Raw genomic sequence first — 14,272 nt, 5'->3', positions numbered from 1 at the left:
TTATCCCTGGTGGTTTAGGATGATTGGTCATAGTTCTTGCTCACATCTTTGGATTTTGAGTACAATGGAATCTACCAAAGCACTGGGAATAACTGGTACAACCTAGCTTATTTAAAGTAATCTCTAGGGGTGCCTGGGTGGCTCAGTCAGTTAAGCGTCGGACTTCGGCTCAGGTCATGATCTCAGTTTGTGAGTTTGAGCCCCGTGTTGGGCTCTGTGCTAACAGCCTAGAGCCTGGAACCTGCTTCGGATTCTGTGTCTCCTTCTATTTCTGCCCCCACTTGTGCTCTGTCTCTCAAAAATAAATAAATGTAAAAAAAAAAATGTTTTAAAGTAATCTCTGTGCCCAGCGTGGGGCTCAAACTCACGACCCCAAGATCAAGTCACATGCCCTTCTGACTGACTGAGCCAGCCAGGCACCCTAACCTAGTTTATTAAAAAAAAAAAAAAAAAAAAAAAAAAAAAATATATATATATATATATATATATGTATATATATATATTCAATTCACTTACTTTGAAACTTATTGAAGATTTACAAATACAGTATGAGACTATATTGCAGACTTGATGCCCCATCACCCAAATAGTTCCTGTATTTCCTACAAAAACATTCTCCCACATAACCACAGTGCAGTCACCAAAATCAAGACGTTAATATTTATGTACTCCTGGGGCGCCCGGGTGGCTCAGTCGTTTGAGTATCTAACTTCAGCTCAGGTTTGTGAGTTCGAGCCCCGCATGGGGCCTACTGCTGTCAGCACAGAGCCCGCTTTGGATCTTCTGTTCCCCTCTTTGCCCCTACCCTGCTCATGCGCGTGCACCCTCTCAAAAATAAACAAGCACATTTATATTAAAAAAAAAAAAAAGGATCCACTTTAGAATTATTGTTGCCTTATTCATATTTCTTTAGTTGTCTTCATTCTGGAACATTTCCTCAGTATTTGCTTGATTTTCAAGAGCATAACACTATTAAAGACCTTAACACTACTTCAAGACCTTGATAGCTAGTTATTTGGTAGAAGTTCCTCAATGCAGATTTATCTGATGTTTTCTCAGGATTGGATTCAGATTGAGCATCTCTGGTAGGATTATCACAGAAATGAAGCCATGGTCTTCACATTGTACCTCCCAGATTGTGCACAATTTCAATTTGTCTCACTACCTCACTCTGATCACTTGATAAGGTGGTGTGTGCCAAGCTACTTCACTCTACAATGACTCTTTTCCTTTTGTTATTAGTAAGGACTTTGTGGGGAGATACTCTGAAAGTATAAAAATGTCATTCCTCCTCAAGCTTTTTGGTTCATTCATTCATTTATTCCTATCAGTATGGCCTCATGATTTCCAGTTTTATTCAGTGGGTTATAATCTATTAGTCATTATTTTGAGGTTCATATCTTCCCCAATTTGGCCAGCGAGAGCCCTGTAAGCTCCTTTGTTTTTTGACACATCACATGATTCTCTGAGCACTTCTTTACTCCTTGGCCCAAAAGATTGCAAGGCTCATCTTATGCATTCCTTGATCCAGTCTTGGAATCAGCCATTTCTCCAAGGAATCTTGGGTCTTTTAATGGTACTTAGAAGCCATGATCTGAACTTTAAGTTTTCTGGTTGCTGTTGTGAGGTCTTTGCTCCCAAGCCCTTTCATGGGCATTGCTAGGAAATATGTACTATAGACAGACACACATTTACACCAACACATTATTTCTGTGTCTATGTGTATTAGAAACTGGGAGTTTACACTGATAACCTCCAATTCTATCCCAAGATCACAGGATTTATCTTGCTCCTGTATTTCTTACTGCCTCCTTTGATTGGGAGGAGGGACTTGGTTCCCACTGTTCACATTTGAGTAATCCCCTTGTATTAACCAGTTTCTCATTGTGGCCACTGACTTGTCTATGCAAACACCAAAATATGTAAGGACTCTGCTGGGTTATCAAAGACCTAAAATAATGTCAGTGGTGGCTGAAGCTGTGAGGGTGAGCATGGTGGTGTGTGAAGGTAGAGAGAGATGGGCAAGCCCAGATCCCAATGGAGATCATCTTGGTGGAGTGCTGTGTGAGACAACAGAGCATAGGGCCAATGGATGCAGAATTCAGTAGTGATCAGTCAGGGAAGGGGAAGGTGGAAAAATCAGGAGTGGGGTCACAGGAAGGAAACTTCTGATTTCAACATGGCGGAGTGAAAATACTAATGCCCCTCCCCTTTCCTCTTAAAAATCATCTCAAAATAAGAGGGAAAAGCAAAAACACCATCTTTCATTATACTAGGAGATAACCAAAATCTCAAACCACAATTTATGAGGACTGAATGCACATGGAAGAATATTCAATTACTTAGAAGATCAAATATCTATGGGGTGCACGCTGATGTCCCTAGAGAAGGCTGAAATGCCTCAGGAACTAAAAGCCTCTAGGTAACCAGAGAAGAGTAGACTGAAAGTCTGTAAGTGGTGAAGTTAGAATCTAGCTCCATAAATCCACCTAGTGAGGCAACTATTCGTACCTGATGGGAGATAGGTTTTTTTCTTGGAAAAAAAAAGGGGCGGGTGGGGTGACAGGGGTAACCAGAGAGGCCTCAGAATCCAGGACATCAACGACAAAGGGGAAATTATGGTACTGACAAAGCAACTTATGTTTATTGTCCCCTTTGCCTGAGCTCCAGAAATCCTGCAGCCAGGCTTACAGTCCCCTTTTTCCCCAACTTGCCCTCCCCACCCAAGGTCCAGGAGTTTGGAAGTTTATTTTTTTTGAGAATCAAACATCTCAGAAAAGTATCTATGAATCTCCGATAGATCCCCAACAAAAATAAGTGGCCATTTCCTCATCATATGACGAATCTCACTGATAAGTTTTACTTTTTTATACTTATTTTTACAAGTTTATTTATTTTGAGAGAGAATGGGGAGGGGGGTGCGGAAGCAGAAAGAGGGGGACAGAGGATCCTCAAGCAGGCTTGGTACTGACAGCAAAGAGACCAACATGGGGCTTGAACTCATGAACTGTGAGATCATGACCTGAGCCAAGGTCAGATGCTTAACTGAGGCACCCAGGTGCATTAAAGCTCACTGAAAATTAAGCCCACCTCTGTACACAAAAATTATTTTTAAATGTCTCATTTTAAATATAAATACACAGCCAGGGATCAGATATTTGTGTAAAGACTCCAACAGAAAAGAGCAAACAGAAAAAGAGAGTAAACTGAAAGACATCAAGGTGTATAGAAAACGTTAAAGAAACTAAAACATCCCCAGGACAGAATACTATAGGAAAGAATATTTTTTAAAAAGTGTTCTTAGAAATTAAACATGGCTAGTGAAAACAAATTCAATAGAGGGTTGGAAGATAAAGTCAGAGAAATCCCGTACAAGAACTGACTAAACCAGATCCTGAACCCGATTACTGTTGTTATGAGAGGAGGCTTAAAGGTCTGGGAACTAAAAAGCTTTCTAGTTAGTAACATTTCAGACAATTTCCCAGCATAGACTTTAAAATTTTTATTTCTCCCAAAAATAGCCTTGCAAAGGAGGAAGTTAGGAAGGTGAAAATAAATTCAAACTTTTAAGTCTTTTGAGGCAAATGTAAGAAAAAGAGTGTTAAAGGATTTATCACATGATGAAAGATGCAGCCTGAAATTGTCTTTCATTTTGCCAAATTATTGAGGCTTAATTTGGTGTCATGTTGGAATGGACTGAATTTTCTGACACTGTGGGTATATGTTAATGGCATCACCCTTAAAAAGCAAAATGTCCTCCAAATATTTCCCTTACCCTGGCCTATGCGGCAAATCTCAAATTTTTGCTGTTAACAGTATATAAGGCAAAAGGAACATAGACTGCTTGGTTAATATGTGTTTATTTAATGGCTTATTTTTGTGATTCAAAATTTCCTTTAAGATTGTAGGTCAGGTTTTTGAAAGCTAGGTCAAAATTGTAATTGAGTACTGTTTTTTTATAGCAACATTTTTTGAAGACAAACTTTTTACGTTCAAGTTGTGATTTTTAAAATTTCAACTAAACTTCTGTCATCAAAATTGTGTCACTGCAAAGGATATAGTATTAACATATCACATGGTGATGAAAAATAAAGTAGAGACCTTTATATGAAGGACAGGAATTTTGTGGGGAGGAAAAAGGAATAGAAAAAATACTTGCTGATATATCATGTCATCATTACTCATTATCCTGGCATTGACAATTTTGCAGAGTATTTCCAAGGCAGAAAATAGGTACTAATTAGTAATTACTAAGATTACTAACACCACCCCCCTCCCCCCAAACCACTTCATTACAATACATCAAATCTCTCTACATACTTACAGTGTGTTCTGGTCAGTCGATACAGCCTAAAGAAAAGGCTAGTCTGTTTAAAAGATTTCAAATAGGGGGTGCCTGGGTGGCTTAGTTGTTTAAGCATCCAACTTCAGCTCAGGTCATGATCTCACTTTGTGAGTTTGAGCCCCGACTGCTGTCAGTGCAGAGCCTGCTTCAGATCCTCTGTCTCCCTCTCTCTGTCTGCCCCCCTCCCATGCTCTCTCTCTCTCAAAGACAAACATAATTTAAGAAATAAAATATTTCAAAAAAAAATTAAAAAAAAATAAAATATTTCAAAGAGTGCTGCATATTCCATATGGGAGATTATTGTATTAAATTAAGTAATATAACCAAATCATGTTAAATGGATGTTCTGCCCTCAAAGAAATTAAACTGGACATTTTTTTTCTAATTCAATTTCACAAAATTCACAACCCAACATAAAAATATTCAAGATAGGCAAATCCAGAGACAGAAAGATTAATGGTTGTCTTGTTTGGGGTATGTAACCAGGATGGATAATGTCCCCCTATAATTCATGTCCACTTGGAAATTCAGACTGTGACCTTATCTGCAAACAGGGTCTCGGCAGATGTTATTAGTTAAGATCATACTAGACTGAGGGAGGGTAGGTTAGATACAATGACTAACTGTCCTTATAACACCACACCAAGACACAGAGACATAGGAAAGGACATGTGAAGACAGAGGCAGTGATTTTAATGATGCAATTTCAAGTCAATGAATGCCAAGGGTTTCCAACCACCACCAGAAGCTAGGGGAGGGGTATGGGCACTTTCTGCCTCAGAGCCTCTACCCAGAAGGAGGCAACTCTGTCAACAACCCGATTTAGGACTTTTGGCCTCTTAGAAAGAATAAGTTTCTGTTGTTTTAAAGTCACCAAGTTTGTGGTAATTCATTATAGGAGCCACAGGAAACTAATAGAGGGGACAATGGGGACTGATGGCTAATGAGTATGGGGTTTCTTCTCTGTGGTGATGAAAATGTTCCAAAATTGTGATGCTGACTGCACAAGTCTGTGAGTATAATAAAGACCACTGAATGGTATACTTTAAATGGGTGCATTGTAGGATATGTAAATTACATTTCAAGAAAAGTGTTATGTGCATTAAAAACCCTACATAAATAAAAATACTATCACTATGCTTTTTATAATTTCTTTTTCATTTGAACATTTTTAGGATTTAAGATTATAACCCCCATATAAATAAAACAATGAAGATCAAAACAGAAACAATGGTTCACAAGTTTTAAAAACCGTTGCCTAACACATTTAAAATGAAAGATGAATAAAACTTAGCAGTCTATTTTAAGTTAAAAAATATTTAATATAATTGGATAAAAACACTGATGGTGACAGCTTTACATGGCTCATTCCATACATTCCATAATGTAAAAGGGCAAAACATTACTAGGAAAGAAATGAGTAGTTGGGTTTGTAAAAGATTTATTGACCACATAAAAGCAATTAATACGAGATGACAAACATTTAACTCAAATTATTACAAAACTTTTAGGAGATACCTGGGTCAAACCTCTCTGATGCGTCCTGCTAACAAAAAGAAATCATGTATCTTTTTAAATCCATAAGAAGTTCAAAGTCAACATTGATATTGTATAGCTATCAGTGCTATTCTAGTAACCTAGAAATTTGCTATAAATAGCTTTATCTTTTGCTAATCATTCTTACTATGATTTTATTTTATTTTATTTTATTTAACAGTGAGTGAAGAGGCATAATCATTTTTTAACCACGGGGTAAAACAGTACTATAAATTAACTGGCGTGCTAAGCTTGACATTTTGTGTTTAAAAGATGGAATATATTTAATTGAATATATTTCATGAGGACTTGGATATGTTTCTAAGCCCAAAATGTGTTTATGAAGTTTTGTGAGAGAAAATGTGTATGCCTTGACTCACTCTGGCTTGCTTTTAAAATGGAATAAATTTGGCACTAAATGGAACAAATGAAGACAAGCAAAACTAGGTGAGACTAAGCTGCTTCATCGGAGTTGCCTGTCTTGACTTACACTTCATACTATGTCTTCGTTCTTGACTGAACAGAAACAAGTAGACCTACCTACATAGCACTTCTATGATGTATGAAAATAGAATCTAGAGCTAAGATGAGACTGCTTCACTGACGAGCCAATCCCCACTCTGCCATAATCATAGTTACACATGTAAAATTCATTCAAGAATTTGTATTTTCACCAAATGCTTATGATTTTTCAAGTTTTCTCACTAGGTATGTCTTGGTTAAGTGGCCAGCTAAAATATGGTCTTTGAATTAAGTAAGGAAATTCATATAAAAGAAACATCTATTTTATAGCGATCTTACTTTACTTGAAATTTCCTTAAAAACAAAACAAAACACCAAACTAAACCTTTGTAACCAAACTCTTGGAACAAAGCACTGGTGGCCATATTTTTGAGTCTCCAATAAATCTTGAAGTCCATTCACTTTTCATGTTTCAAGTGTTTCTTCATTTGCTCCACAAGTATCAACAACACAAATTAAACAACTTGTTACTGGAAAAGCTCGGACTTTGGAGTTGGCAACCCATTTGTCTGTCTCAGTATTATATTCAAGGATGTGTCCTAATCGACCCACACCTTGAAAACCCGCCAAGACATAGACTATAGAGCCAACTGCTGCACACTTTACTGTTACACCCTTCCATGGCATTGGTGAGACCATCTTCCATTCGTTTAATTTAATATCATAATATTCCACGTTGTCCAGGCCACCTTCAAAAGAATAAAATTACATGAACGACTATATGAACAATTCTAAGATCTCTTAAAGTATTCTTTTGCATTTTCCCAACATTTTATTGCGAACATTTTCAAACATGCAGAACAGTTAAGAATCTTACAATGAATGCCCAGAAATCTACCATCTATTCTTATTTTTACTTTAACATAATACAAATTTAACTTAATTTTTACTTGTTGGTTTAGAATCCTAAATATTTATATTTATTTTGCAAAATTAAAAATGTTCTGTTCTGGAAAAGTAAATCAGTGGATTCTCCTTCTGATTAACTTTGATTATAATTATTCAAATTATCCTTCTGGCATTTATCAATTTAGCAATGGTGAGAGACAGGAAAAGGGAAAGAAGGTATTTCTTTGTTATATATTTAAGTAATGCTAAAAGGTACTAAAATGAGGTTTGTGGACTATAGATTCAGTCCAGATTCTCCATAAGATTTTTTGCTATAAATTATTTAAGAAAGTAAAAAGTCAAATTTACTTATTTAAAAAATAGTAATATTGATATTTTCATGCAAATTTTAAAAATGTTTAGGAAATTATGCCATGCAGGGTCTGTATACAAATCTTAAAAGTTGTATTTAAAGGTTTTTTTTTTTTTTTAATTCCAATGTTTCTGTTACTCAATAAGTTCTTTGGTTATTATGATACTACTACCCAGGAAATGTGTGAGGTGGACATTACCTACATTTCATGGACAGCAATGTTAAATACACTGCAATGTCTCATAAAATAGTTCCCAGAAACTATAAAAATAAGTATAATAATGTGTGTGATAAATGCTTGTATTTAGATTTTAAGAAATGTTTACAAAATTTAAGAGAAGGAGGTCTCAGCAAATTCACTGGGAAAGTTAAACAGTGAATTAATATCACATACCCAAGCCATTCTGACCACCTACAGCAAATATCTTGTCTTTTACAAATACTAGTCCATGATTCTTCCTGGCCTCAATCATTGGACACAGCTCAGTCCATCTGAAAATAAAAGAAAGTTTTTAGAGTACTTGTTCACAGGAAGTAAAGTACTCATACTAATTTATAAGAAAGGTTTGTTATCCCAATTAAAGTGATCATTTACCACTCACCTATGTGTTCACACACAAACACACACACCTGAGAAGCTAGAAAACAAAAGTCTAACATGATTTTGAGGAATTTATTTAAAGGTCAGGTAAATGGGGATTTTACTCCTTTCAACTTCGATAGAGTATGAGAAATAGAGAATATCTGGAGACTGCTAACATGTCTTTGGAGGAAATCCAATCCCTGTAGTTCACAATAATTTGTTAAAATGGTAACAAAACAACAAAAAAAAAAAAGGGAAGGTATTTAAGTATAAAATACTAATATTGTCACACATGGTTTTAATTAACATTTATGTATGAGTAAAATACAAATTTAACACTGGGCTCTAGCAATCAGCAAATGAGTAGTATCTGTTACTATTCACATGTCCACCTTCAAATGTACCCTCGAACTTTAGGCAGCTCTAGTAGCAAAAGTACTGTCACTGTGTCTAATTTAATACCTTATTAGCATGTTATTTTGTCCACTACTATACGTAATGAGACTGAGAACATAAATGTGGACACAAGTGTTGAAGAATACTAAATCATAGCTAACAGCCTCATACACACAGACAACTGTTACTTTTTTCTATGAGACTCAATCCCTTCTTTTGCATATAATCCAATATACCCAACTGACATTTCTGACTGTGAAGGGGGTACTGGCACACAGGCTTGTTTGTGTCTCAACAGCTAACATATCAAAAGTCTCCAAGCAAAAACAGGAAATTGGACATAAGTGTAACTCTTTAATATGATTATTTATATCTCTTATTTAAAAATTTTTTTCTTTAATGTTTATTTTTGAGAGAGAGAGAGCACACGAGCAGGGGAGGGGCAGAGAGAGGGAGTCACAGAATTCAAAGCAGGCTCCAGGCTCTGAGCTGTAGGCATAGAGCCTGACGCAGGGCTTGAACTCACAAACTGTGAGATCATGACCTGAGCCGAAGTTGGACACTTAATCAACTTAGCTGCCCAGGCACCCCTATCTCTTCTTTTAAAAGTTAAATTTACAATTTTTTCAAAATAATTAGGACATAATGATTAACTGAAATATTAGCAACTGTTTTGTTGCCTTATATCTATAAATTTTGTTTGCTTTAAAAGATATTTGAAAGTCACCACTCTCATTTTCAGAGTACTCTGTAAGGTGAGGTGGGCAACACTGGTCCTTTTTTTTTTTTTTTTTTTTCCCCAGGGTAAATACACATGCTCCCCCATGCTGGTTTTTTCCAGCAAACAGCTCAGACATGGAAGCCACACTGGACCTCCACTGCCTTTCCACGCAGTGAGCTTCAGATGGTGAGCTGTCAAAATGCAATAAATATAGTATTTGACTTGGAAAAATTCAAAATATATACCCCTTTCTTCTCCACATATGTCCGTGATATAAAGTAAGAGTGTATTTGTATGTATGGTGGGTGGTCTGATGCTAATGATGGTTTGACTTAACGATTTTTTGACTTTATGATAATGCAAAAGTGAAACACATACAGTAGAAACTGTGCTTCACATTTTGAATTCTGATCTTTTCCTGGGCCAGCTGTATGATACTCTCTCGCGATGCTGGCCAGCAGCAGTGAGCCACAGCTCCCAGTCAGCCAGATGATCACGAGGGTGAACGACTGATACACTTAGGACCATCCTGTACTTGTACAGCCATTCCGCTTTTCACGTCCAGTATTCACCTATTCACCACATTATAAAATAGTTTTGTGTTAACTGATTTTGCCCAACTATAGGCTACTGTAAGTGTTTTGAGCATGTTTAAGGTAGGCTAGGCTAAGCTATGATGTCCAGGTTAGGTGGAGTAAGTGCATTTGCAAGGTAACAATATTTTCCACTTACATTGGGTTTATCAGGATATAACCCCACTGTAAGTCGAGGAAGATCTTTGTAGCTAAGTCTCCTGAAGGTTTAGAGTAGGAAGTTTCCCAAAATACATTTTCTTCTTCCTGTAATTTCATATGTGGAGTATGTACTGTGTCCATGCTCTCCCCAACCTGAACTTTAGTGTTTAGAAGTTTTTCTTAAAGTTCTGACTGCATAAACTATGTCATGTTGTTTCCACAGGCTTCATTTCTTAGCTTCCAATTAAACCAGTTACAAAACACTTAAAAAAGGAAATCACTGTAGCATATAACTTTTCATTTTGGGATGTGAATCATTATAGTCACACTAGCTTTTCACTTAGGGTAAAGTTAAGGGCATTGAAGAGAATATAGAGAATTCAGGTTTCATACATAAGCTCAATATATACAAAAGAAATGCTAAGTTGTGTAAGTTTTAAAATATTCCCCTAAATTGAATGTATTGATCCAGTTTAAAAAAATATTGAGGTTGTAGGCATGCCTGGATGGCTCAGTCGGTTGGGCGTCCGACTTCGGCTCGGGTTATGATCTCATAGTTCGTGCGTTCGAGCCCCGCACTGGGCTCTGTGCTGACAGCTCTGAGCCTGGAGCCTACTTTGGATTCAGTCTCCTTCTCTCTCTCTCTACCCCTCCCCAACTTGTGCTCTGTCACTCTCTGTCTCTCAAAAATAAGTAAATAAATAAATAAATAAATAATAATAATAATAATAAAAATAAAATATTGAGGCTGCAGAGGTGCCCGGATGGCTCAGTGAGTTAAGCATCCAACTCTGGATTTCAGCTCAGGTCATGCGTGATCTGATGGTGTGTGAGACTGAGCCCCATGTAGAGTTCTGCACCGGCCTGCTTGGGATTCTCTCTCTCTCTGCCCTTCCCCAGCTACTGCTCTTGCTCTCTATCTCTCAAAAATAAATAACTTTAAAAAAAAATATTGAGGGGCAGAATTCCTTTATACTTTTTCCCTGCTGCTATGAATAAGAATATACTAATTTACACTGACAGTGCCTGAATAAAGATCTCAAAATTTAGAATCCTGGTGTTTATCTGGTATGAGTTCTACTTTAAGAGATTTTTTTAGAAATGAAAAAAATAATTAGGCAGCAGGATGAATGAGACCACAGTTTTCCAACTAATATGCAGTACTAGTTTTTGGGCATAAAATTTCTCAGAGGCAAAGCAGAGGTATCTCAGGGATACAGGAGGGAAGACAGTTGGCATACACCCCCCTCCTGTAATTTGGGACAAGATGGGGTAGATAGCTCAACTGACAGATGATGGGATGAGATAAGGGGTATCCCCAGTGTGTTCTGGCAAGTACAAAGGTATATTTTGAAAAACACTGAGGAATAGTAAATTTGATGATCTCTGAGAGATTTTCTAGTCTCAACACTTCAGCAAAGGTAAGTTTCAAGATAAGTTGCTTTCAATTCTATTACTAGCACTGGTAACCAGCTGGGCAAAAAAAATGAGAAAAGAACAACTGTAACTGCAGCTTTGTTTGGGGAAGGAATTACTGATTTTAAATTCTTTAAAAATGGGTGGAAGTATAAGTAAATAATGGTACATGGCTAATCACATTTTATAATTAAATTATTACTTTTCACTAAAAAAAAAAAAAAATAGCTGGAGTAGAAGACTTCTATGTTTCATAAGCTGGCAATATTTCCTAAATGTAAAACTTGAACGTAAGACTTATGGTGCAGTTCTTTGGCATAATGTTTAAGTTGAACATATTTACCTAATAATTGGTTCTGGTAAAGGAAGAACAATGCTTTCAAATCAGTAAGTTACTTGTCTTATCAAATCTCTTTGGCTGTTTCTGAGTATCAAAAAAAAGGTCTGACTTGGATATTACCTGTGGTCATTCCTTAGTTTAATGGCATTTTACTTACCCACGCCCCCTACTGTTCAGTAATTTGCACATTAGCTTTGTCTTTGTCTACATTGAACAGGTTCCATCATTAATTATGAGGTCAGAAAAGCTGCCTAACCATTTCTTTAGCATTTTGTCTTTAAAAAAGCAGTTACTTACTTCCTGGATTTAAGAATAATCTTACTGGAAAAATATGTATCTACCCATACAAACTCAGAATTAAGACATTATACCTAGGGGTACAATTTATTAATGATACAAACCAATCAATATATGATATTCCCAATTAAAGGCAAATTTACTACTGATCATAAATTTTTCCCTGTCCTCCCCTACATTTCCTGACCTCAAACAAAAGTATTTTATGACTTTGATGAATCAAGTCATACTTGTCCCATTCACAGCATTTGCTGCACAAACAAGAACAGAAAGAGAGCAGCTCCCACAGGGTATATAAGGTCAAGCCATTTCTTAAAGCATAGAGGAGTGGTCCAGGCCATGAATGTCCCAAACCTAGCACATTCCCAAGTGTATGCACATTCTTGATACGAGAACTAAATTCTTCTGTTGGGCTCCTTTGCCTTTTGCCATCTTCTTCCTCTGAGCTTACATACAATTAACTGAAAGAAGACTTTTTTTTTTTGTTTATACAGTGTAGTTTTAATGAGTTATGCATAAGGTTATTCCCACACACTTCTACACATAAGTTTACAAACCCTTATATCTAAAGAACGATGTTACTTAAAAGATGAATTATACCCAGTGTGATTTCAATGACTTAAGAACAGGTCTGTTCTTGCATGATTTTAAAATAGGACTTTTAAACTGATACATACGTTTCTGTGGCAGGATCATAAACCTCACAGGAATTCAGCACGCGCCCAGAAACATTGTTCCCTAAACTTCCACCACAAACATAGATCAGGCCGTTGGCTTCCACCATCCCGTGGCTGCAGCGCTGAGTCAACATGCTGGGCTTTGTGTGCCAGCTTTCAGTTCTTGTATCATAACACTCAAATAAATACAGCGCTGAGTTTCCTGTAAAAGAAAAGGCCCAACTAGACTTAGTTTAGTGTGTGGGCTTGGAGTGAGCTGATTGTAGAAGTCACTAGTTACTGGAGGGAGGAATTTACAGTTGTAGAGTCTTTTCTAAACTTAATTAACAATAACAGCAAAATGTAGGAATAGCTTAAGAAAAAGCTAACCCTGTTTGTATAGACCTTAGAAAATATTTAAAAAAAAAAAAGGATCTGCTGAAGATACTTATTTATTGGTAATTAATTTAGGAAAAGATTGGTTTGAATTCAGAAGAAAAATTAAATAAATAACATTATGTATGTCTTCAAGCCCAGTTATGCATGATGGGAATTATCCAAACTTCAAATGTTTATAGAGGAGAAAACTACAGTTATTTATAGATGATAAATCCATACCTTAAACTCTGAAAACTATGATCTGATAATATTCTAAGGATTATAATTTAACATTCCGTAATAGTCACTGCACCATTAACAAAACTATTCTTCCTGACTACTCTTAGTGGTTGTGTGAGTAAGCCCTGAAGTCATGCTGGGCCATTCTGAAGTATATTCTCAAGGTACCACTGCATGACTCTGGTGTAATTTGATTATACATTTTAATAGCAAAACATATATTCATCCTGTTTTGCAACTTCTGCAAGTTATAGGGGCTCAATAGAGAATTTTAGAAATAATACTAATGAAGAAACAGGTGCTTTTTTCCTTCCGAAGAAAAACGTTAAAATTTAACCAAATGATTTCTCATCTCCCACTCTTCTGGACTTTGCTAATGCTTAACAACACCCTTATAATTCTCAACCACAACCAAGGTCTACAGAAGGCAAAATTCAGGGAATAACAAATGGAAGAAGCAACCGTCCTGATTAACATTAACTTCTTTTTAACTTTTAGAACATTTTCAATTTGATAGATTCAATTGGTTGATATTAAGGGGAAATACAGAGTATGTGGCAGATATAAGAAATTACTATTTAAGTAAAAAACTCAGTAATTGCTGAAGAAGTAAAGTTACATATTATGCTTTCTATAAAAAGTGTATCTATAGAACAGTTACTTTCTATTATCTTTAGTATTTATTGTGTTTGAAATATGTCTTCATAGACATTCTATGAAGAATGCTTTTAAAGGGGGAAAAGAAAAAAAAGGAAAAAAAAGAAGGGGAAAAGGTCACTTCTTAAGTCACATTTTAAAAATCTTTAATTTTTCTGGGTTTCTTGGGTGTCACGAGGATGAGTGTCCAACTCTTGATTTTGGCTCAGGTTGTGATCGAGCCCTGTATGGGGTCCCATGCTGACAGCAC

General features: G+C 36.3%; 1 protein-coding gene across 4 annotated transcripts in view; it reads right to left on the bottom strand.

Moving 5' to 3' along the window:
• Positions 1–5,646: 5,646 nt before the first annotated feature.
• Positions 5,647–14,272, bottom strand: part of KLHL7 (kelch like family member 7) — a 68,960-nt gene continuing 60,334 nt past the window's right edge. For all 4 annotated transcript variants that reach the window (XM_047845985.1, XM_047845977.1, XM_047845959.1 and 1 more), the window contains 3 exons: positions 12,769–12,970; positions 7,999–8,096; positions 5,647–7,092 (listed from right to left, as the gene is read on the bottom strand). In XM_047845985.1, coding sequence (XP_047701941.1) covers positions 6,809–7,092; positions 7,999–8,096; positions 12,769–12,970 — 584 coding nt within the window. In that variant the 3' untranslated portion in view covers positions 5,647–6,808. The remainder of the gene's footprint in view (positions 7,093–7,998; positions 8,097–12,768; positions 12,971–14,272) is intronic.

This window comes from Prionailurus viverrinus, chromosome A2 (assembly GCF_022837055.1).
Source record: "Prionailurus viverrinus isolate Anna chromosome A2, UM_Priviv_1.0, whole genome shotgun sequence".
Lineage (NCBI taxonomy): Eukaryota > Metazoa > Chordata > Mammalia > Carnivora > Felidae > Prionailurus > Prionailurus viverrinus.
This window is presented reverse-complemented; position numbering and strand designations above follow the sequence as displayed.